General features: G+C 39.6%; 2 protein-coding genes across 2 annotated transcripts in view; both read left to right on the top strand.

Annotated features, from left to right (window-relative positions):
• Nucleotides 1-6,126, top strand: part of LOC147688655 (uncharacterized) — a 36,115-nt gene extending 29,989 nt beyond the window's left edge. Inside the window, exons 16-20 of the mRNA XM_086939959.1 lie at nt 711-821; nt 2,038-2,149; nt 3,366-3,474; nt 4,690-4,800; nt 6,017-6,126. The gene's annotated coding sequence lies outside the window, so the exon portion shown is untranslated. The remainder of the gene's footprint in view (nt 1-710; nt 822-2,037; nt 2,150-3,365; nt 3,475-4,689; nt 4,801-6,016) is intronic.
• Nucleotides 6,127-7,342: 1,216 nt separating this feature from the next.
• On the top strand, nt 7,343-20,702 carry LOC147688654 (uncharacterized). Its single transcript, XM_086939958.1, has 11 exons — nt 7,343-7,451; nt 8,667-8,776; nt 9,993-10,103; nt 11,318-11,427; nt 12,644-12,752; nt 13,969-14,076; nt 15,293-15,403; nt 16,620-16,728; nt 17,945-18,053; nt 19,269-19,377; nt 20,594-20,702. The coding sequence occupies exons 5-9, from the start codon at nt 12,654-12,656 to the stop codon at nt 17,956-17,958; spliced, it is 441 nt and encodes a 146-aa protein (XP_086796084.1). The 5' UTR covers nt 7,343-7,451; nt 8,667-8,776; nt 9,993-10,103; nt 11,318-11,427; nt 12,644-12,653; the 3' UTR covers nt 17,959-18,053; nt 19,269-19,377; nt 20,594-20,702.
• Nucleotides 20,703-20,924: the final 222 nt, after the last annotated feature.

Genomic DNA, 20,924 nt, shown 5'->3' with positions numbered 1-20,924 from the left:
TAATGCCTCCTTGTTCTGTGTAATTGTCACCCATGACGATTGGTCAAATGGTGCCCTGACATCATAAAGCTACAGCAGGATGTCATCTGACATGAGGGCCAGCAATAGGATACATTTATCATGTTATTGAAATGGGTAGCAGGGTAGCCAGGACTGCCAGCAGAAAGGCAAAGATGGCGAGACGAGCAAAAGAAGGGCATTATTTGAGACTTAATTATTTGTTTGAAGGTGTCGGTGATCGCAATATTCTCAGGTTCTCTATAGGTTAACTGATAGGGATGTGCAAGAATGAAGATGTCCGAATCTGTGGTTCATAGTTTTTCTCATTACCACTAACTGTAGCATAAACCTTCCTCCATAAACTTATCAGATCCCTTAAAGGTCATTGGCGTACTCTAACCTAAAAGAATTGCAGTGAGCAGGGTACGCTGTCACTTGGATAGCAATTAGATATTTTTATCTACATTCTAATATAGATGCTAAAGTTGTATAAAGAGTGGTAGCAACGGAGGCTTAGGATGGAAAGGTATGCTAGGTTGAAAATAAAATAGAGATTTGAATTCTTTTTGAGCTATGTATTTTTACCATGTTACAGACGTCAAAGTACTGATTGATAACCATAAACCAAAAACTGATTGTGGTTGTGGTGCATTAGTTTGGTAATATTCAAGTTCTGTTAATAGACTAACAGTGGACTTTTCCATTTGCAGACTATATTGAATGACCAGCAGAGGGAGTGTTGCAGAAGAACATTTCTCAGAGTTGCTGAGAGAAAAAAAAAAAACTTCGGCAGCCCTCTGCTTCATTTAACAATTTACATGGTGAGTCAAACTCTAAATTTATCATTTTGCTGGTCCTTAAAAAAAGTGCATAGTATGCGACGGCTCTCTGCTCCTTTTAGTGGCGTCGTCCGCATGAAAATTATTTATCAAGACTGAAGCCATATAGATGGCGCTAAGGGCATCATGATAGCTATTCAAAGACGTTTACTGTCTACAAAGCTGACAATCATACTTTCAATACTTGTGCTAGTAATAGGTCATCAGATTAAATTAATGTCTTTGAGGCTGGAATGAGGTGCCCTATATTAGAGCAATTGACTTTCTCTCACATGGGGAGAAGCTATTTTAACCTTCCTCCCTTCACACTGAAAGTGGGACTCTTCTACTCAAGAAGGGTTGCTCTTTAGGATACTCTGTGTTCTTATACCTCCAGCCCCCTTTCAAATGGGAAGCCCAATTTCTTCAATGTTGAAGAGTCCTTTCCCATTACACCTCCTACTTGGCCTGCAGTCATAATTTCAGAGCGTTACCTAGTGCGGAATTCCTAATGCCTCCTTGTTCTGTGTAATTGTCACCCATGACGATTGGTCAAATGGTGCCCTGACATCATAAAGCTACAGCAGGATGTCATCTGACATGAGGGCCAGCAATAGGATACATTTATCATGTTATTGAAATGGGTAGCAGGGTAGCCAGGACTGCCAGCAGAAAGGCAAAGATGGCGAGACGAGCAAAAGAAGGGCATTATTTGAGACTTAATTATTTGTTTGAAGGTGTCGGTGATCACAATATTCTCAGGTTCTCTATAGGTTAACTGATAGGGATGTGCAAGAATGAAGATGTCCGAATCTGTGGTTCATAGTTTTTCTCATTACCACTAACTGTGGCATAAACCTTCCTCCATAAACATATCAGATCCCTCAATGGTCATTGGCGTACTCTAACCTAAAAGAATTGCAGTGAGCAGGGTACGCTGTCACTTGGATAGCGCTTAGATATTTTTATCTACATTCTAATATAGATGCTAAAGTTGTATAAAGAGTGGTAGCAACGGAGGCTTAGGAGGGAAAGGTATGCTAGGTTGAAAATAAAATAGAGATTTGAATTCTTTCTGAGCTATGTATTTTCACCATGTTACAGACGTCATAGTACTGATTGATAACCATTTACCAAAAACTGATTGTGGTTGTGGTGCATTAGTTTGGTAATATTCAAGTTCTGTTAATAGACTAACTTTGGACTTTTCCATTTGCAGACTATATTGAATGACCAGCAGAGGGAGTGTTGCGGAAGAACATTTCTCAGAGTTGCTGAGAGAAAAATAAAAAAACTTCGGCAGCCCTCTGCTTCATTTAACAATTTACATGGTGAGTCAAACTCTAAATTTATCATTTTGCTGGTCCTTAAAAAAAGTGCATAGTATGTGACGGCTCTCTGCTCCTTTTAGTGGCGTCGTCCGCATGAAAATTATTTATCAAGACTGAAGCCATATAGATGGCGCTAAGGGCATCATGATAGCTATTCAAAGACGTTTACTGTCTACAAAGCTGACAATCATACTTTCATTACTTGTGCTAGTAATAGGTCATCAGATTAAAGTAATGTCTTTGAGGCTGGAATGAGGTGCCCTATATTAGAGCAATTGACTTTCTCTCACATGGGGAGAAGCTATTTTAACCTTCCTCCCTTCACACTGAAAGTGGGAATCTTCTACTCAAGAAGGGTTGCTCTTTAGGATACTCTGTGTTCTTGTACCTCCAGCCCCCTTTCAAATGGGGAGCCCAATTTCTTCAATGTTGAAGAGTCCTTTCCCATTACACCTCCTACTTGGCCTGCAGTCATAATTTCAGAGCGTTACCTAGTGCGGAATTCCTAATGCCTCCATGTTCTGTGTAATAGTCACCCATGACGATTGGTCAAATGGTGCCCTGACATCATAAAGCTACAGCAGGATGTCATCTGACATGAGGGCCAGCAATAGGATACATTTATCATGTTATTGAAATGGGTAGCAGGGTAGCCAGGACTGCCAGCAGAAAGGCAAAGATGGCGAGACGAGCAAAAGAAGGGCATTATTTGAGACTTAATTATTTGTTTGAAGGTGTCGGTGATCACAATATTCTCAGGTTCTCTATAGGTTAACTGATAGGGATGTGCAAGAATGAAGATGTCCGAATCTGTGGTTCATACTTTTTCTCATTACAACTAACTGTAGCATAAACCTTCCTCCATAAACATATCAGATCCCTTAATGGTCATTGGCGTACTCTAACCTAACAGAATTGCAGTGAGCAGGGTACGATGTCACTTGGATAGCAATTAGATATTTTTATCTACATTCTAATATAGATGCTAAAGTTGTATAAAGAGTGGTAGCAACGGAGGCTTAGGAGGGAAAGGTATGCTAGGTTGAAAATAAAATAGAGATTTGAATTCTTTCTGAGCTATGTATTTTCACCATGTTACAGACGTCATAGTACTGATTGATAACCATTTACCAAAAACTGATTGTTGTTGTGGTGCATTAGTTTGGTAATATTCAAGTTCTGTTAATAGACTAACAGTGGACTTTTCCATTTGCAGACTATATTGAATGACCAGCAGAGGGAGTGTTGCAGAAGAAAATTTATCCGAGTTGCTGAGAGAGAAAAAAAACTTCAGCAGCCCTCTGCTTCATTTAACAATTTACAAGGTGAGTCAAACTCTAAATTTATCATTTTGCTGGTCCTTACAAAAAGTGCATAGCATGTGACGGCTCTCTGCTCCTTTTAGTGGCGTCTTCGCATGAAAATTATTTATGAAGACTGAAGCCATATAGATGGCGCTAAGGGCATCATGATAGCTATTCAAAGACGTTTACTGTCTACAAGGCTGACAATCATACTTTCATTACTTGTGCTAGTAATAGGTCATCAGATTAAATTAATGTCTTTAAGGCTGGAATGAGGTGTCCTATATTAGAGCAATTGACTTTCTCTCACATGGGGAGAAGCTATTTTAACCTTCCTCCCTTCACACTGAAAGTGGGACTCTTATACTCAAGAAGGGTTGCTCTTTAGGATACTCTGTGTTCTTATACCTCCAGCCCCCTTTCAAATGGGGAGCCCAATTTCTTCAATGTTGAAGAGTCCTTTCCCATTACACCTCCTACTTGGCCTGCAGTCATAATTTCAGAGCGTTACCTAGTGCGGAATTCCTAATGCCTCCTTGTTCTGTGTAATTGTCACCCATGACGATTGGTCAAATGGTGCCCTGACATCATAAAGCTACAGCAGGATGTCATCTGACATGAGGGCCAGCAATAGGATACATTTATCATGTTATTGAAATGGGTAGCAGGGTAGCCAGGACTGCCAGCAGAAAGGCAAAGATGGCGAGACGAGCAAAAGAAGGGCATTATTTGAGACTTAATTATTTGTTTGAAGGTGTCGGTGATCGCAATATTCTCAGGTTCTCTATAGGTTAACTGATAGGGATGTGCAAGAATGAAGATGTCCGAATCTGTGGTTCATAGTTTTTCTCATTACCACTAACTGTAGCATAAACCTTCCTCCATAAACTTATCAGATCCCTTAAAGGTCATTGGCGTACTCTAACCTAAAAGAATTGCAGTGAGCAGGGTACGCTGTCACTTGGATAGCAATTAGATATTTTTATCTACATTCTAATATAGATGCTAAAGTTGTATAAAGAGTGGTAGCAACGGAGGCTTAGGATGGAAAGGTATGCTAGGTTGAAAATAAAATAGAGATTTGAATTCTTTTTGAGCTATGTATTTTTACCATGTTACAGACGTCAAAGTACTGATTGATAACCATTTACCAAAAACTGATTGTGGTTGTGGTGCATTAGTTTGGTAATATTCAAGTTCTGTTAATAGACTAACAGTGGACTTTTCCATTTGCAGACTATATTGAATGACCAGCAGAGGGAGTGTTGCAGAAGAACATTTCTCAGAGTTGCTGAGAGAAAAAAAAAAAACTTCGGCAGCCCTCTGCTTCATTTAACAATTTACATGGTGAGTCAAACTCTAAATTTATCATTTTGCTGGTCCTTAAAAAAAGTGCATAGTATGTGACGGCTCTCTGCTCCTTTTAGTGGCGTCGTCCGCATGAAAATTATTTATCAAGACTGAAGCCATATAGATGGCGCTAAGGGCATCATGATAGCTATTCAAAGACGTTTACTGTCTACAAAGCTGACAATCATACTTTCATTACTTGTGCTAGTAATAGGTCATCAGATTAAATTAATGTCTTTGAGGCTGGAATGAGGTGCCCTATATTAGAGCAATTGACTTTCTCTCACATGGGGAGAAGCTATTTTAACCTTCCTCCCTTCACACTGAAAGTGGGACTCTTCTACTCAAGAAGGGTTGCTCTTTAGGATACTCTGTGTTCTTGTACCTCCAGCCCCCTTTCAAATGGGGAGCCCAATTTCTTCAATGTTGAAGAGTCCTTTCCCATTACACCTCCTACTTGGCCTGCAGTCATAATTTCAGAGCGTTACCTAGTGCGGAATTCCTAATGCCTCCATGTTCTGTGTAATCGTCACCCATGACGATTGGTCAAATGGTGCCCTGACATCATAAAGCTACAGCAGGATGTCATCTGACATGAGGGCCAGCAATAGGATACATTTATCATGTTATTGAAATGGGTAGCAGGGTAGCCAGGACTGCCAGCAGAAAGGCAAAGATGCCGAGACGAGCAAAAGAAGGGCATTATTTGAGACTTAATTATTTGTTTGAAGGTGTCGGTGATCACAATATTCTCAGGTTCTCTATAGGTTAACTGATAGGGATGTGCAAGAATGAAGATGTCCGAATCTGTGGTTCATAGTTTTTCTCATTACCACTAACTGTGGCATAAACCTTCCTCCATAAACATATCAGATCCCTTAATGGTCATTGGCGTACTCTAACCTAAAAGAATTGCAGTGAGCAGGGTACGCTGTCACTTGGATAGCGCTTAGATATTTTTATCTACATTCTAATATAGATGCTAAAGTTGTATAAAGAGTGGTAGCAACGGAGGCTTAGGAGGGAAAGGTATGCTAGGTTGAAAATAAAATAGAGATTTGAATTCTTTCTGAGCTATGTATTTTCACCATGTTAAAGACGTCATAGTACTGATTGATAACCATTTACCAAAAACTGATTGTTGTTGTGGTGCATTAGTTTGGTAATATTCAAGTTCTGTTAATAGACTAACAGTGGACTTTTCCATTTGCAGACTATATTGAATGACCAGCAGAGGGAGTGTTGCGGAAGAACATTTCTCAGAGTTGCTGAGAGAAAAAAAAAAACTTCGGCAGCCCTCTGCTTCATTTAACAATTTACATGGTGAGTCAAACTCTAAATTTATCATTTTGCTGGTCCTTAAAAAAAGTGCATAGTATGTGACGGCTCTCTGCTCCTTTTAGTGGCGTCGTCCGCATGAAAATTATTTATCAAGACTGAAGCCATATAGATGGCGCTAAGGGCATCATGATAGCTATTCAAAGACGTTTACTGTCTACAAAGCTGACAATCATACTTTCATTACTTGTGCTAGTAATAGGTCATCAGATTAAATTAATGTCTTTGAGGCTGGAATGAGGTGCCCTATATTAGAGCAATTGACTTTCTCTCACATGGGGAGAAGCTATTTTAACCTTCCTCCCTTCACACTGAAAGTGGGACTCTTCTACTCAAGAAGGGTTGCTCTTTAGGATACTCTGTGTTCTTATACCTCCAGCCCCCTTTCAAATGGGGAGCCCAATTTCTTCAATGTTGAAGAGTCCTTTCCCATTACACCTCCTACTTGGCCTGCAGTCATAATTTCAGAGCGTTACCTAGTGCGGAATTCCTAATGCCTCCTTGTTCTGTGTAATTGTCACCCATGACGATTGGTCAAATGGTGCCCTGACATGAAAAAGCTACAGCAGGATGTCATCTGACATAAGGGCCAGCAATAGGATACATTTATCATGTTATTGAAATGGGTAGCAGGGTAGCCAGGACTGCCAGCAGAAAGGCAAAGATGGCGAGACGAGCAAAAGAAGGGCATTATTTGAGACTTAATTATTTGTTTGAAGGTGTCGGTGATCACAATATTCTCAGGTTCTCTATAGGTTAACTGATAGGTATCTGCAAGAATGAAGATGTCCGAATCTGTGGTTCATAGTTTTTCTCATTACCACCAACTGTAGCATAAACCTTCCTCCATAAACTTATCAGATCCCTTAATGGTCATTGGCGTACTCTAACCTAAAAGAATTGCAGTGAGCAGGGTACGCTGTCACTTGGATAGCAATTAGATATTTTTATCTACATTCTAATATAGATGCTAAAGTTGTATAAAGAGTGGTAGCAACGGAGGCTTAGGAGGGAAAGGTATGCTAGGTTGAAAATAAAATAGAGATTTGAATTCTTTCTGAGCTATGTATTTTCACCATGTTACAGACGTCATAGTACTGATTGATAACCATTTACCAAAAACTGATTGTTGTTGTGGTGCATTAGTTTGGTAATATTCAAGTTCTGTTAATAGACTAACAGTGGACTTTTCCATTTGCAGACTATATTGAATGACCAGCAGAGGGAGTGTTGCAGAAGAAAATTTATCAGAGTTGCTGAGAGAGAAAAAAAACTTCAGCAGCCCTCTGCTTTATTTAACAATTTACAAGGTGAGTCAAACTCTAAATTTATCATTTTGCTGGTCCTTACAAAAAGTGCATAGCATGTGACGGCTCTCTGCTCCTTTTAGTGGCGTCTTCGCATGAAAATTATTTATGAAGACTGAAGCCATATAGATGGCGCTAAGGGCATCATGATAGCTATTCAAAGACGTTTACTGTCTACAAGGCTGACAATCATACTTTCATTACTTGTGTTAGTAATAGGTCATCAGATTAAATTAATGTCTTTGAGGCTGGAATGAGGTGTCCTATATTAGAGCAATTGACTTTCTCTCACATGGGGAGAAGCTATTTTAACCTTCCTCCCTTCACACTGAAAGTGGGACTCTTATACTCAAGAAGGGTTGCTCTTTAGGATACTCTGTGTTCTTATACCTCCAGCCCCCTTTCAAATGGGGAGCCCAATTTCTTCAATGTTGAAGAGTCCTTTCCCATTACACCTCCTACTTGGCCTGCAGTCATAATTTCAGAGCGTTACCTAGTGTGGAATTCCTAATGCCTCCTTGTTCTGTGTAATTGTCACCCATGACGATTGGTCAAATGGTGCCCTGACATGAAAAAGCTACAGCAGGATGTCATCTGACATAAGGGCCAGCAATAGGATACATTTATCATGTTATTGAAATGGGTAGCAGGGTAGCCAGGACTGCCAGCAGAAAGGCAAAGATGGCGAGACGAGCAAAAGAAGGGCATTATTTGAGACTTATCTATTTGTTTGAAGGTGTCGGTGATCACAATATTCTCAGGTTCTCTATAGGTTAACTGATAGGTATCTGCAAGAATGAAGATGTCCGAATCTGTGGTTCATAGTTTTTCTCATTACCACCAACTGTAGCATAAACCTTCCTCCATAAACTTATCAGATCCCTTAATGGTCATTGGCGTACTCTAACCTAAAAGAATTGCAGTGAGCAGGGTACGCTGTCACTTGGATAGCAATTAGATATTTTTATCTACATTCTAATATAGATGCTAAAGTTGTATAAAGAGTGGTAACAACGGAGGCTTAGGAGGGAAAGGTATGCTAGGTTGAAAATAAAATAGAGATTTGAATTCTTTCTGAGCTATGTATTTTCACCATGTTACAGACGTCATAGTACTGATTGATAACCATTTACAAAAAACTGATTGTGGTTGTGGTGCATTAGTTTGGTAATATTCAAGTTCTGTTAATAGACTAACTTTGGACTTTTCCATTTGCAGACTATATTGAATGACCAGCAGAGGGAGTGTTGCGGAAGAACATTTCTCAGAGTTGCTGAGAGAAAAAAAAAAACTTCGGCAGCCCTCTGCTTCATTTAACAATTTACATGGTGAGTCAAACTCTAAATTTATCATTTTGCTGGTCCTTAAAAAAAGTGCATAGTATGTGACGGCTCTCTGCTCCTTTTAGTGGCGTCGTCCGCATGAAAATTATTTATCAAGACTGAAGCCATATAGATGGCGCTAAGGGCATCATGATAGCTATTCAAAGACCTTTACTGTCTACAAAGCTGACAATCATACTTTCATTACTTGTGCTAGTAATAGGTCATCAGATTAAATTAATGTCTTTGAGGCTGGAATGAGGTGCCCTATATTAGAGCAATTGACTTTCTCTCACATGGGGAGAAGCTATTTTAACCTTCCTCCCTTCACACTGAAAGTGGGACTCTTCTACTCAAGAAGGGTTGCTCTTTAGGATACTCTGTGTTCTTGTACCTCCAGCCCCCTTTCAAATGGGGAGCCCAATTTCTTCAATGTTGAAGAGTCCTTTCCCATTACACCTCCTACTTGGCCTGCAGTCATAATTTCAGAGCGTTACCTAGTGCGGAATTCCTAATGCCTCCATGTTCTGTGTAATTGTCACCCATGACGATTGGTCAAATGGTGCCCTGACATCATAAAGCTACAGCAGGATGTCATCTGACATGAGGGCCAGCAATAGGATACATTTATCATGTTATTGAAATGGGTAGCAGGGTAGCCAGGACTGCCAGCAGAAAGGCAAAGATGGCGAGACGAGCAAAAGAAGGGCATTATTTGAGACTTAATTATTTGTTTGAAGGTGTCGGTGATCACAATATTCTCAGGTTCTCTATAGGTTAACTGATAGGGATGTGCAAGAATGAAGATGTCCGAATCTGTGGTTCATAGTTTTTCTCATTACCACTAACTGTAGCATAAACCTTCCTCCATAAACTTATCAGATCCCTTAAAGGTCATTGGCGTACTCTAACCTAAAAGAATTGCAGTGAGCAGGGTACGCTGTCACTTGGATAGCAATTAGATATTTTTATCTACATTCTAATATAGATGCTAAAGTTGTATAAAGAGTGGTAGCAACGGAGGCTTAGGATGGAAAGGTATGCTAGGTTGAAAATAAAATAGAGATTTGAATTCTTTTTGAGCTATGTATTTTTACCATGTTACAGACGTCAAAGTACTGATTGATAACCATTTACCAAAAACTGATTGTGGTTGTGGTGCATTAGTTTGGTAATATTCAAGTTCTGTTAATAGACTAACAGTGGACTTTTCCATTTGCAGACTATATTGAATGACCAGCAGAGGGAGTGTTGCAGAAGAAAATTTATCAGAGTTGCTGAGAGAAAAAAAAAAAACTTCAGCAGCCCTCTGCTTCATTTAACAATTTACATGGTGAGTCAAACTCTAAATTTATCATTTTGCTGGTCCTTACAAAAAGTGCATAGCATGTGACGGCTCTCTGCTCCTTTTAGTGGCGTCTTCCGCATGAAAATTATTTATCAAGACTGAAGACATATAGATGGCGCTAAGGGCATCATGATAGCTATTCAAAGACGTTTACTGTCTACAAGGCTGACAATCATACTTTCATTACTTGTGCTAGTAATAGGTCATCAGATTAAATTAATGTCTTTGAGGCTGGAATGAGGTGCCCTATATTAGAGCAATTGACTTTCTCTCACATAGGGAGAAGCTATTTTAACCTTCCTCCCTTCACACTGAAAGTGGGACTCTTATACTCAAGAAGGGTTGCTCTTTAGGATACTGTGTTCTTGTACCTCCAGCCCCCTTTCAAATGGGGAGCCCAATTTCTTCAATGTTGAAGAGTCCTTTCCCATTACACCTCCTACTTGGCCTGCAGTCATAATTTCAGAGCGTTACCTAGTGCAGAATTCCTAATGCCTCCTTGTTCTGTGTAATTGTCACCCATGACGATTGGTCAAATGGTGCCCTGACATCATAAAGCTACAGCAGGATGTCATCTGACATGAGGGCAAGCAATAGGATACATTTATCATGTTATTGAAATGGGTAGCAGGGTAGCCAGGACTGCCAGCAGAAAGGCAAAGATGGCGAGACGAGCAAAAGAAGGGCATTATTTGAGACTTAATTATTTGTTTGAAGGTGTCGGTGATCACAATATTCTCAGGTTCTCTATAGGTTAACTGATAGGGATGTGCAAGAATGAAGATGTCCGAAGCTGTGGTTTATAGTTTTTCTCATTACCACTAACTGTAGCATAAACCTTCCTCCATAAACTTATCAGATCCCTTAAAGGTCATTGGCGTACTCTAACCTAAAAGAATTGCAGTGAGCAGGGTACGCTGTCACTTGGATAGCAATTAGATATTTTTATCTACATTCTAATATAGATGCTAAAGTTGTATAAAGAGTGGTAGCAACGGAGGCTTAGGAGGGAAAGGTATGCTAGGTTGAAAATAAAATGGAGATTTGAATTCTTTCTGAGCTATGTATTTTCACCATGTTAAAGACGTCATAGTACTGATTGATAACCATTTACCAAAAACTGATTGTTGTTGTGGTGCATTAGTTTGGTAATATTCAAGTTCTGTTAATAGACTAACAGTGGACTTTTCCATTTGCAGACTATATTGAATGACCAGCAGAGGGAGTGTTGCAGAAGAAAATTTATCAGAGTTGCTGAGAGAAAAAAAAAAACTTCAGCAGCCCTCTGCTTCATTTAACAATTTACATGGTGAGTCAAACTCTAAATTTATCATTTTGCTGGTCCTTACAAAAAGTGCATAGCATGTGACAGCTCTCTGCTCCTTTTAGTGGCGTCTTCCGCATGAAAATTATTTATCAAGACTGAAGCCATATAGATGGCGCTAAGGGCATCATGATAGCTATTCAAAGACGTTTACTGTCTACAAGGCTGACAATCATACTTTCATTACTTGTGCTAGTAATAGGTCATCAGATTAAATGAATGTCTTTGAGGCTGGAATGAGGTGTCCTATATTAGAGCAATTGACTTTCTCTCACATGGGGAGAAGCTATTTTAACCTTCCTCCCTTCACACTGAAAGTGGGACTCTTATACTCAAGAAGGGTTGCTCTTTAGGATACTCTGTGTTCTTATACCTCCAGCCCCCTTTCAAATGGGGAGCCCAATTTCTTCAATGTTGAAGAGTCCTTTCCCATTACACCTCCTACTTGGCCTGCAGTCATAATGTCAGAGTGTTACCTAGTGCGGAATTCCTAATGCCTCCTTGTTCTGTGTAATTGTCACCCATGACGATTGGTCAAATGGTGCCCTGACATGAAAAAGCTACAGCAGGATGTCATCTGACATAAGGGCCAGCAATAGGATACATTTATCATGTTATTGAAATGGGTAGCAGGGTAGCCAGGACTGCCAGCAGAAAGGCAAAGATGGCGAGACGAGCAAAAGAAGGGCATTATTTGAGACTTAATTATTTGTTTGAAGGTGTCGGTGATCACAATATTCTCAGGTTCTCTATAGGTTAACTGATAGGGATGTGCAAGAATGAAGATGTCCGAATCTGTGGTTTATAGTTTTTCTCATTACCACTAACTGTAGCATAAACCTTCCTCCATAAACTTATCAGATCCCTTAAAGGTCATTGGCGTACTCTAACCTAAAAGAATTGCAGTGAGCAGGGTACGCTGTCACTTGGATAGCAATTAGATATTTTTATCTACATTCTAATATAGATGCTAAAGTTGTATAAAGAGTGGTAGCAACGGAGGCTTAGGAGGGAAAGGTATGCTAGGTTGAAAATAAAATAGAGATTTGAATTCTTTCTGAGCTATGTATTTTCACCATGTTACAGACGTCATAGTACTGATTGATAACCATTTACCAAAAACTGATTGTTGTTGTGGTGCATTAGTTTGGTAATATTCAAGTTCTGTTAATAGACTAACAGTGGACTTTTCCATTTGCAGACTATATTGAATGACCAGCAGAGGGAGTGTTGCAGAAGAAAATTTATCAGAGTTGCTGAGAGAAAAAAAAAACTTCAGCAGCCCTCTGCTTCATTTAACAATTTACATGGTGAGTCAAACTCTAAATTTATCATTTTGCTGGTCCTTACAAAAAGTGCATAGCATGTGACGGCTCTCTGCTCCTTTTAGTGGCGTCTTCCGCATGAAAATTATTTATCAAGACTGAAGCCATATAGATGGCGCTAAGGGCATCATGATAGCTATTCAAAGACGTTTACTGTCTACAAGGCTGACAATCCTACTTTCATTACTTGTGCTAGTAATAGGTCATCAGATTAAATGAATGTCTTTGAGGCTGGAATGAGGTGTCCTATATTAGAGCAATTGACTTTCTCTCACATGGGGAGAAGCTATTTTAACCTTCCTCCCTTCACACTGAAAGTGGGACTCTTATACTCAAGAAGGGTTGCTCTTTAGGATACTCTGTGTTCTTATACCTCCAGCCCCCTTTCAAATGGGGAGCCCAATTTCTTCAATGTTGAAGAGTCCTTTCCCATTACACCTCCTACTTGGCCTGCAGTCATAATTTCAGAGTGTTACCTAGTGCGGAATTCCTAATGCCTCCTTGTTCTGTGTAATTGTCACCCATGACGATTGGTCAAATGGTGCCCTGACATGAAAAAGCTACAGCAGGATGTCATCTGACATAAGGGCCAGCAATAGGATACATTTATCATGTTATTGAAATGGGTAGCAGGGTAGCCAGGACTGCCAGCAGAAAGGCAAAGATGGCGAGACGAGCAAAAGAAGGGCATTATTTGAGACTTAATTATTTGTTTGAAGGTGTCGGTGATCACAATATTCTCAGGTTCTCTATTGGTTAACTGATAGGTATCTGCAAGAATGAAGATGTCCAAATCTGTGGCTCATAGTTTTTCTCATTACCACTAACTGCAGCATAAACCTTCCTCCATAATCATATCAGATCCCTTAATGGTCATTGGCGTACTCTATCCTAAAAGAATTGCAGTGAGCAGGGTACGCTGTCACTTGGATAGCAATTAGATATTTTTATCTACATTCTAATATAGATGCTAAAGTTGTATAAAGAGTGGTAGCAACGGAGGCTTAGGAGGGAAAGGTATGCTAGGTTGAAAATAAAATAGAGATTTGAATTCTTTCTGAGCTATGTATTTTCACCATGTTACAGACGTCATAGTACTGATTGATAACCATTTACCAAAAACTGATTGTTGTTGTGGTGCATTAGTTTGGTAATATTCAAGTTCTGTTAATAGACTAACAGTGGACTTTTCCATTTGCAGACTATATTGAATGACCAGCAGAGGGAGTGTTGCAGAAGAAAATTTATCAGAGTTGCTGAGAGAAAAAAAAACTTCAGCAGCCCTCTGCTTCATTTAACAATTTACATGGTGAGTCAAACTCTAAATTTATCATTTTGCTGGTCCTTACAAAAAGTGCATAGCATGTGACGGCTCTCTGCTCCTTTTAGTGGCGTCTTCCGCATGAAAATTATTTATCAAGACTGAAGCCATATAGATGGCGCTAAGGGCATCATGATAGCTATTCAAAGACGTTTACTGTCTACAAGGCTGACAATCATACTTTCATTACTTGTGCTAGTAATAGGTCATCAGATTAAATTAATGTCTTTGAGGCTGGAATGAGGTGCCCTATATTAGAGCAATTGACTTTCTCTCACATGGGGAGAAGCTATTTTAACCTTCCTCCCTTCACACTGAAAGTGGGACTCTTATACTCAAGAAGGGTTGCTCTTTAGGATACTCTGTGTTCTTGTACCTCCAGCCCCCTTTCAAATGGGGAGCCCAATTTCTTCAATGTTGAAGAGTCCTTTCCCATTACACATCCTACTTGGCCTGCAGTCATAATTTCAGAGCTTTACCTAGTGCGGAATTCCTAATGCCTCCTTGTTCTGTGTAATTGTCACCCATGACGATTGGTCAAATGGTGCCCTGACATCATAAAGCTACAGCAGGATGTCATCTGACATGAGGGCAAGCAATAGGATACATTTATCATGTTATTGAAATGGGTAGCAGGGTAGCCAGGACTGCCAGCAGAAAGGCAAAGATGGCGAGACGAGCAAAAGAAGGGCATTATTTGAGACTTAATTATTTGTTTGAAGGTGTCGGTGATCACAATATTCTCAGGTTCTCTATAGGTTAACTGATAGGGATGTGCAAGAATGAAGATGTCCGAATCTGTGGTTCATAGTTTTTCTCATTACCACTAACTGTAGCATAAACCTTCCTCCATAAACTTATCAGATCCCTTAAAGGTCATTGGGGTACTCTAACCTAAAAGAATTGCAGTGAGCAGGGTACGCTGTCACTTGGATAGCAATTAGATATTTTTATCTACATTCTAATAAAGATGCTAAAGTTGTATAAAGAGTGGTAGCAACGGAGGCTTAGGATGGAAAGGTATGCTAGGTTGAAAATAAAATAGAGATTTGAATTCTTTTTGAGCTATGTATTTTTACCATGTTACAGACGTCAAAGTACTGATTGATAACCATTTACCAAAAACTGATTGTGGTTGTGGTGCATTAGTTTGGTAATATTCAAGTTCTGTTAATAGACTAACAGTGGACTTTTCCATTTGCAGACTATATTGAATGACCAGCAGAGGGAGTGTTGCAGAAGAACATTTCTCAGAGTTGCTGAGAGAGAAAAAAAAAACTTCGGCAGCCCTCTGCTTCATTTAACAATTTACATGGTGAGTCAAACTCTAAATTTATCATTTTGCTGGTCCTTAAAAAAAGTGCATAGTATGTGACGGCTCTCTGCTCCTTTTAGTGGCGTCGTCCGCATGAAAATTATTTATCAAGACTGAAGCCATATAGATGGCGCTAAGGGCATCATGATAGCTATTCAAAGACGTTTACTGTCTACAAAGCTGACAATCATACTTTCATTACTTGTGCTAGTAATAGGTCATCAGATTAAATTAATGTCTTTGAGGCTGGAATGAGGTGCCCTATATTAGAGCAATTGACTTTCTCTCACATGGGGAGAAGCTATTTTAACCTTCCTCCCTTCACACTGAAAGTGGGACTCTTCTACTCAAGAAGGGTTGCTCTTTAGGATACTCTGTGTTCTTGTACCTCCAGCCCCCTTTCAAATGGGGAGCCCAATTTCTTCAATGTTGAAGAGTCCTTTCCCATTACACCTCCTACTTGGCCTGCAGTCATAATTTCAGAGCGTTACCTAGTGCGGAATTCCTAATGCCTCCATGTTCTGTGTAATTGTCACCCATGACGATTGGTCAAATGGTGCCCTGACATCATAAAGCTACAGCAGGATGTCATCTGACATGAGGGCCAGCAATAGGATACATTTATCATGTTATTGAAATGGGTTGCAGGGTAGCCAGGACTGCCAGCAGAAAGGCAAAGATGGCGAGACGAGCAAAAGAAGGGCATTATTTGAGACTTAATTATTTGTTTGAAGGTGTCGGTGATCACAATATTCTCAGGTTCTCTATAGGTTAACTGATAGGGATGTGCAAGAATGAAGATGTCCGAATCTGTGGTTCATAGTTTTTCTCATTACCACTAACTGTAGCATAAACCTTCCTCCATAATCATATCAGATCCCTTAATGGTCATTGGCGTTCTCTATCCTAAAAGAATTGCAGTGAGCAGGGTACGCTGTCACTTGGATAGCAATTAGATATTTTTATCTACATTCTAATATAGATGCTAAAGTTGTATAAAGAGTGGTAGCAATGGAGGCTTAGGAGGGAAAGGTATGCTAGGTTGAAAATAAAATAGAGATTTGAATTCTTTCTGAGCTATGTATTTTCACCATGTTACAGACGTCGTAGTACTGATTGATAACCATTTACCAAAAACTGATTGTTGTTGTGGTGCATTAGTTTGGTAATATTCAAGTTCTGTTAATAGACTAACAGTGGACTTTTCCATTTGCAGACTATATTGAATGACCAGCAGAGGGAGTGTTGCAGAAGAAAATTTATCAGAGTTGCTGAGAGAAAAAAAAAACTTCAGCAGCCCTCTGCTTCATTTAACAATTTACAAGGTGAGTCAAACTCTAAATTTATCATTTTGCTGGTCCTTACAAAAAGTGCATAGCATGTGACGGCTCTCTGCTCCTTTTAGTGGCGTCTTCCGCATGAAAATTATTTATCAAGACTGAAGCCATATAGATGGCGCTAAGGGCATCATGATAGCTATTCAAAGACTTTTACTGTCTACAAGGCTGACAATCATACTTTCATTACTTGTGCTAGTAATAGGTCATCAGATTAAATTAATGTCTTTGAGGCTGGAATGAGGTGCCCTATATTAGAGCAATTGACTTTCTCTCACATGGGGAGAAGCTATTTTAACCTTCCTCCCTTCACACTGAAAGTGGGACTCTTATACTCAAGAAGGGTTGCTCTTTAGGATACTCTGTGTTCTTGTACCTCCAGCCCCCTTTCAAATGGGGAGCCCAATTTCTTCAATGTTGAAGAGTCCTTTCCCATTACACCTCCTACTTGGCCTGCAGTCATAATTTCAGAGCGTTACCTAGTGCGGAATTCCTAATGCCTCCTTGTTCTGTGTAATTGTCACCCATGACGATTGGTCAAATGGTGCCCTGACATCATAAAGCTACAGCAGGATGTCATCTGACATGAGGGCAAGCAATAGGATACATTTATCATGTTATTGAAATGGGTAGCAGGGTAGCCAGGACTGCCAGCAGAAAGGCAAAGATGGCGAGACGAGCAAAAGAAGGGCATTATTTTAGACTTAATTATTTGTTTGAAGGTGTCGGTGATCACAATATTCTCAGGTTCTCTATAGGTTAACTGATAGGGATGTGCAAGAATGAAGATGTCCGAATCTGTGGTTCATAGTTTTTCTCATTACCACTAACTGTAGCATAAACCTTCATCCATAAACATATCAGATCCCTTAATGGTCATTGGCGTACTCTAACCTAAAAGAATTGCAGTGAGCAGGGTACGCTGTCACTTGGATAGCAATTAGATATTTTTATCTACATTCTAATATAGATGCTAAAGTTGTATAAAGAGTGGTAGCAACGGAGGCTTAGGAGGGAAAGGTATGCTAGGTTGAAAATAAAATAGAGATTTGAATTCTTTCTGAGCTATGTATTTTCACCATGTTACAGACGTCATAGTACTGATTGATAACCATTTACCAAAAACTGATTGTTGTTGTGGTGCATTAGTTTGGTAATATTCAAGTTCTGTTAATAGACTAACAGTGGACTTTTCCATTTGCAGACTATATTGAATGACCAGCAGAGGGAGTGTTGCAGAAGAAAATTTATCAGAGTTGCTGAGAGAGAAAAAAAACTTCAGCAGCCCTCTGCTTCATTTAACAATTTACAAGGTGAGTCAAACTCTAAATTTATCATTTTGCTGGTCCTTACAAAAAGTGCATAGCATGTGACGGCTCTCTGCTCCTTTTAGTGGCGTCTTCGCATGAAAATTATTTATGAAGACTGAAGCCATATAGATGGCGCTAAGGGCATCATGATAGCTATTCAAAGACGTTTACTGTCTACAAGGCTGACAATCATACTTTCATTACTTGTGCTAGTAATAGGTCATCAGATTAAATTAATGTCTTTGAGGCTGGAATGAGGTGTCCTATATTAGAGCAATTGACTTTCTCTCACATGGGGAGAAGCTATTTTAACCTTCCTCCCTTCACACTGAAAGTGGGACTCTTATACTCAAGAAGGGTTGCTCTTTAGGATACTCTGTGTTCTTATACCTCCAGCCCCCTTTCAAATGGGGAGCCCAATTTCTTCAATGTTGAAGAGTCCTTTCCCATTACACCTCCTACTTGGCCTGCAGTCATAATTTCAGAGCGTTACCTAGTGCGGAATTCCTAATGCCTCCATGTTCTGTGTAATTGTCACCCATGACGATTGGTCAAATGGTGCCCTGACATCATAAAGCTACAGCAGGATGTCATCTGACATGAGGGCCAGCAATAGGATACATTTATCATGTTATTGAAATGGGTAGCAGGGTAGCCAGGACTGCCAGCAGAAAGGCAAAGATGGCGAGACGAGCAAAAGAAGGGCATTATTTGAGACTTAATTATTTGTTTGAAGGTGTCGGTGATCACAATATTCTCAGGTTCTCTATAGTTTAACTGATAGGGATGTGCAAGAATGAAGATGTCCGAATCTGTGGTTCATAGTTTTTCTCATTACCACTAACTGTAGCATAAACCTTCCTCCATAATCATATCAGATCCCTTAATGGTCATTGGCGTTCTCTATCCTAAAAGAATTGCAGTGAGCAGGGTACGCTGTCACTTGGATAGCAATTAGATATTTTTATCTACATTCTAATATAGATGCTAAAGTTGTATAAAGAGTGGTAGCAATGGAGGCTTAGGAGGGAAAGGTATGCTAGGTTGAAAATAAAATAGAGATTTGAATTCTTTCTGAGCTATGTATTTTCACCATGTTACAGACGTCATAGTACTGATTGATAACCATTTACCAAAAACTGATTGTTGTTGTGGTGCATTAGTTTGGTAATATTCAAGTTCTGTTAATAGACTAACAGTGGACTTTTCCATTTGCAGACTATATTGAATGACCAGCAGAGGGAGTGTTGCAGAAGAAAATTTATCAGAGTTGCTGAGAGAAAAAAAAAACTTCAGCAGCCCTCTGCTTCATTTAACAATTTACAAGGTGAGTCAAACTCTAAATTTATAATTTTGCTGGTCCTTACAAAAAGTGCATAGCATGTGACGGCTCTCTGCTCCTTTTAGTGGCGTCTTCCGCATGAAAATTATTTATCAAGACTGAAGCCATATAGATGGCGCTAAGGGCATCATGATAGCTATTCAAAGACTTTTACTGTCTACAAGGCTGACAATCATACTTTCATTACTTGTGCTAGTAATAGGTCATCAGATTAAATTAATGTCTTTGAGGCTGGAATGAGGTGCCCTATATTAGAGCAATTGACTTTCTCTCACATGGGGAGAAGCTATTTTAACCTTCCTCCCTTCACACTGAAAGTGGGACTCTTATACTCAAGAAGGGTTGCTCTTTAGGATACTCTGTGTTCTTGTACCTCCAGCCCCCTTTCAAATGGGGAGCCCAATTTCTTCAATGTTGAAGAGTCCTTTCCCATTACACCTCCTACTTGGCCTGCAGTCATAATTTCAGAGCGTTACCTAGTGCGGAATTCCTAATGCCTCCTTGTTCTGTGTAATTGTCACCCATGACGATTGGTCAAATGGTGCCCTGACATCATAAAGCTACAGCAGGATGTCATCTGACATGAGGGCAAGCAATAGGATACATTTATCATGTTATTGAAATGGGTAGCAGGGTAGCCAGGACTGCCAGCAGAAAGGCAAAGATGGCGAGACGAGCAAAAGAAGGGCATTATTTTAGACTTAATTATTTGTTTGAAGGTGTCGGTGATCACAATATTCTCAGGTTCTCTATAGGTTAACTGATAGGGATGTGCAAGAATGAAGATGTCCGAATCTGTGGTTCATAGTTTTTCTCATTACCACTAACTGTAGCATAAACCTTCATCCATAAACATATCAGATCCCTTAATGGTCATTGGCGTACTCTAACCTAAAAGAATTGCAGTGAGCAGGGTACGCTGTCACTTGGATAGCAATTAGATATTTTTATCTACATTCTAATATAGATGCTAAAGTTGTATAAAGAGTGGTAGCAACGGAGGCTTAGGAGGGAAAGGTATGCTAGGTTGAAAATAAAATAGAGATTTGAATTCTTTCTGAGCTATGTATTTTCACCATGTTACAGACGTCATAGTACTGATTGATAACCATTTACCAAAAACTGATTGTTGTTGTGGTGCATTAGTTTGGTAATATTCAAGTTCTGTTAATAGACTAACAGTGGACTTTTCCATTTGCAGACTATATTGAATGACCAGCAGAGGGAGTGTTGCAGAAGAAAATTTATCAGAGTTGCTGAGAGAGAAAAAAAACTTCAGCAGCCCTCTGCTTCATTTAACAATTTACAAGGTGAGTCAAACTCTAAATTTATCATTTTGCTGGTCCTTACAAAAAGTGCATAGCATGTGACGGCTCTCTGCTCCTTTTAGTGGCGTCTTCGCATGAAAATTATTAATGAAGACTGAAGCCATATAGATGGCGCTAAGGGCATCATGATAGCTATTCAAAGACGTTTACTGTCTACAAGGCTGACAATCATACTTTCATTACTTGTGCTAGTAATAGGTCATC

The sequence above is a fragment of the Lissotriton vulgaris genome, chromosome 10, assembly GCF_964263255.1.
Source record: "Lissotriton vulgaris chromosome 10, aLisVul1.2, whole genome shotgun sequence".
NCBI lineage: Eukaryota > Metazoa > Chordata > Amphibia > Caudata > Salamandridae > Lissotriton > Lissotriton vulgaris.
The sequence above is the reverse complement of the archived record's forward strand: the minus strand, read 5'-3'. Positions and strand labels throughout refer to the sequence as shown.

Excerpts from the sequence above, each read along its gene's own strand:
- LOC147688654 (XM_086939958.1), top strand. The coding sequence starts at position 12,654 with ATGACCAGCAGAGGGAGTGTTGCAGAAGAAAATTTATCAGAGTTGCTG. Across the intron at positions 12,753-13,968 it reads TTCATTTAACAATTTACATG|ACTATATTGAATGACCAGCA; the intron begins GTGAGTCAAACT and ends TTCCATTTGCAG. Across the intron at positions 14,077-15,292 it reads TTCATTTAACAATTTACATG|ACTATATTGAATGACCAGCA; the intron begins GTGAGTCAAACT and ends TTCCATTTGCAG.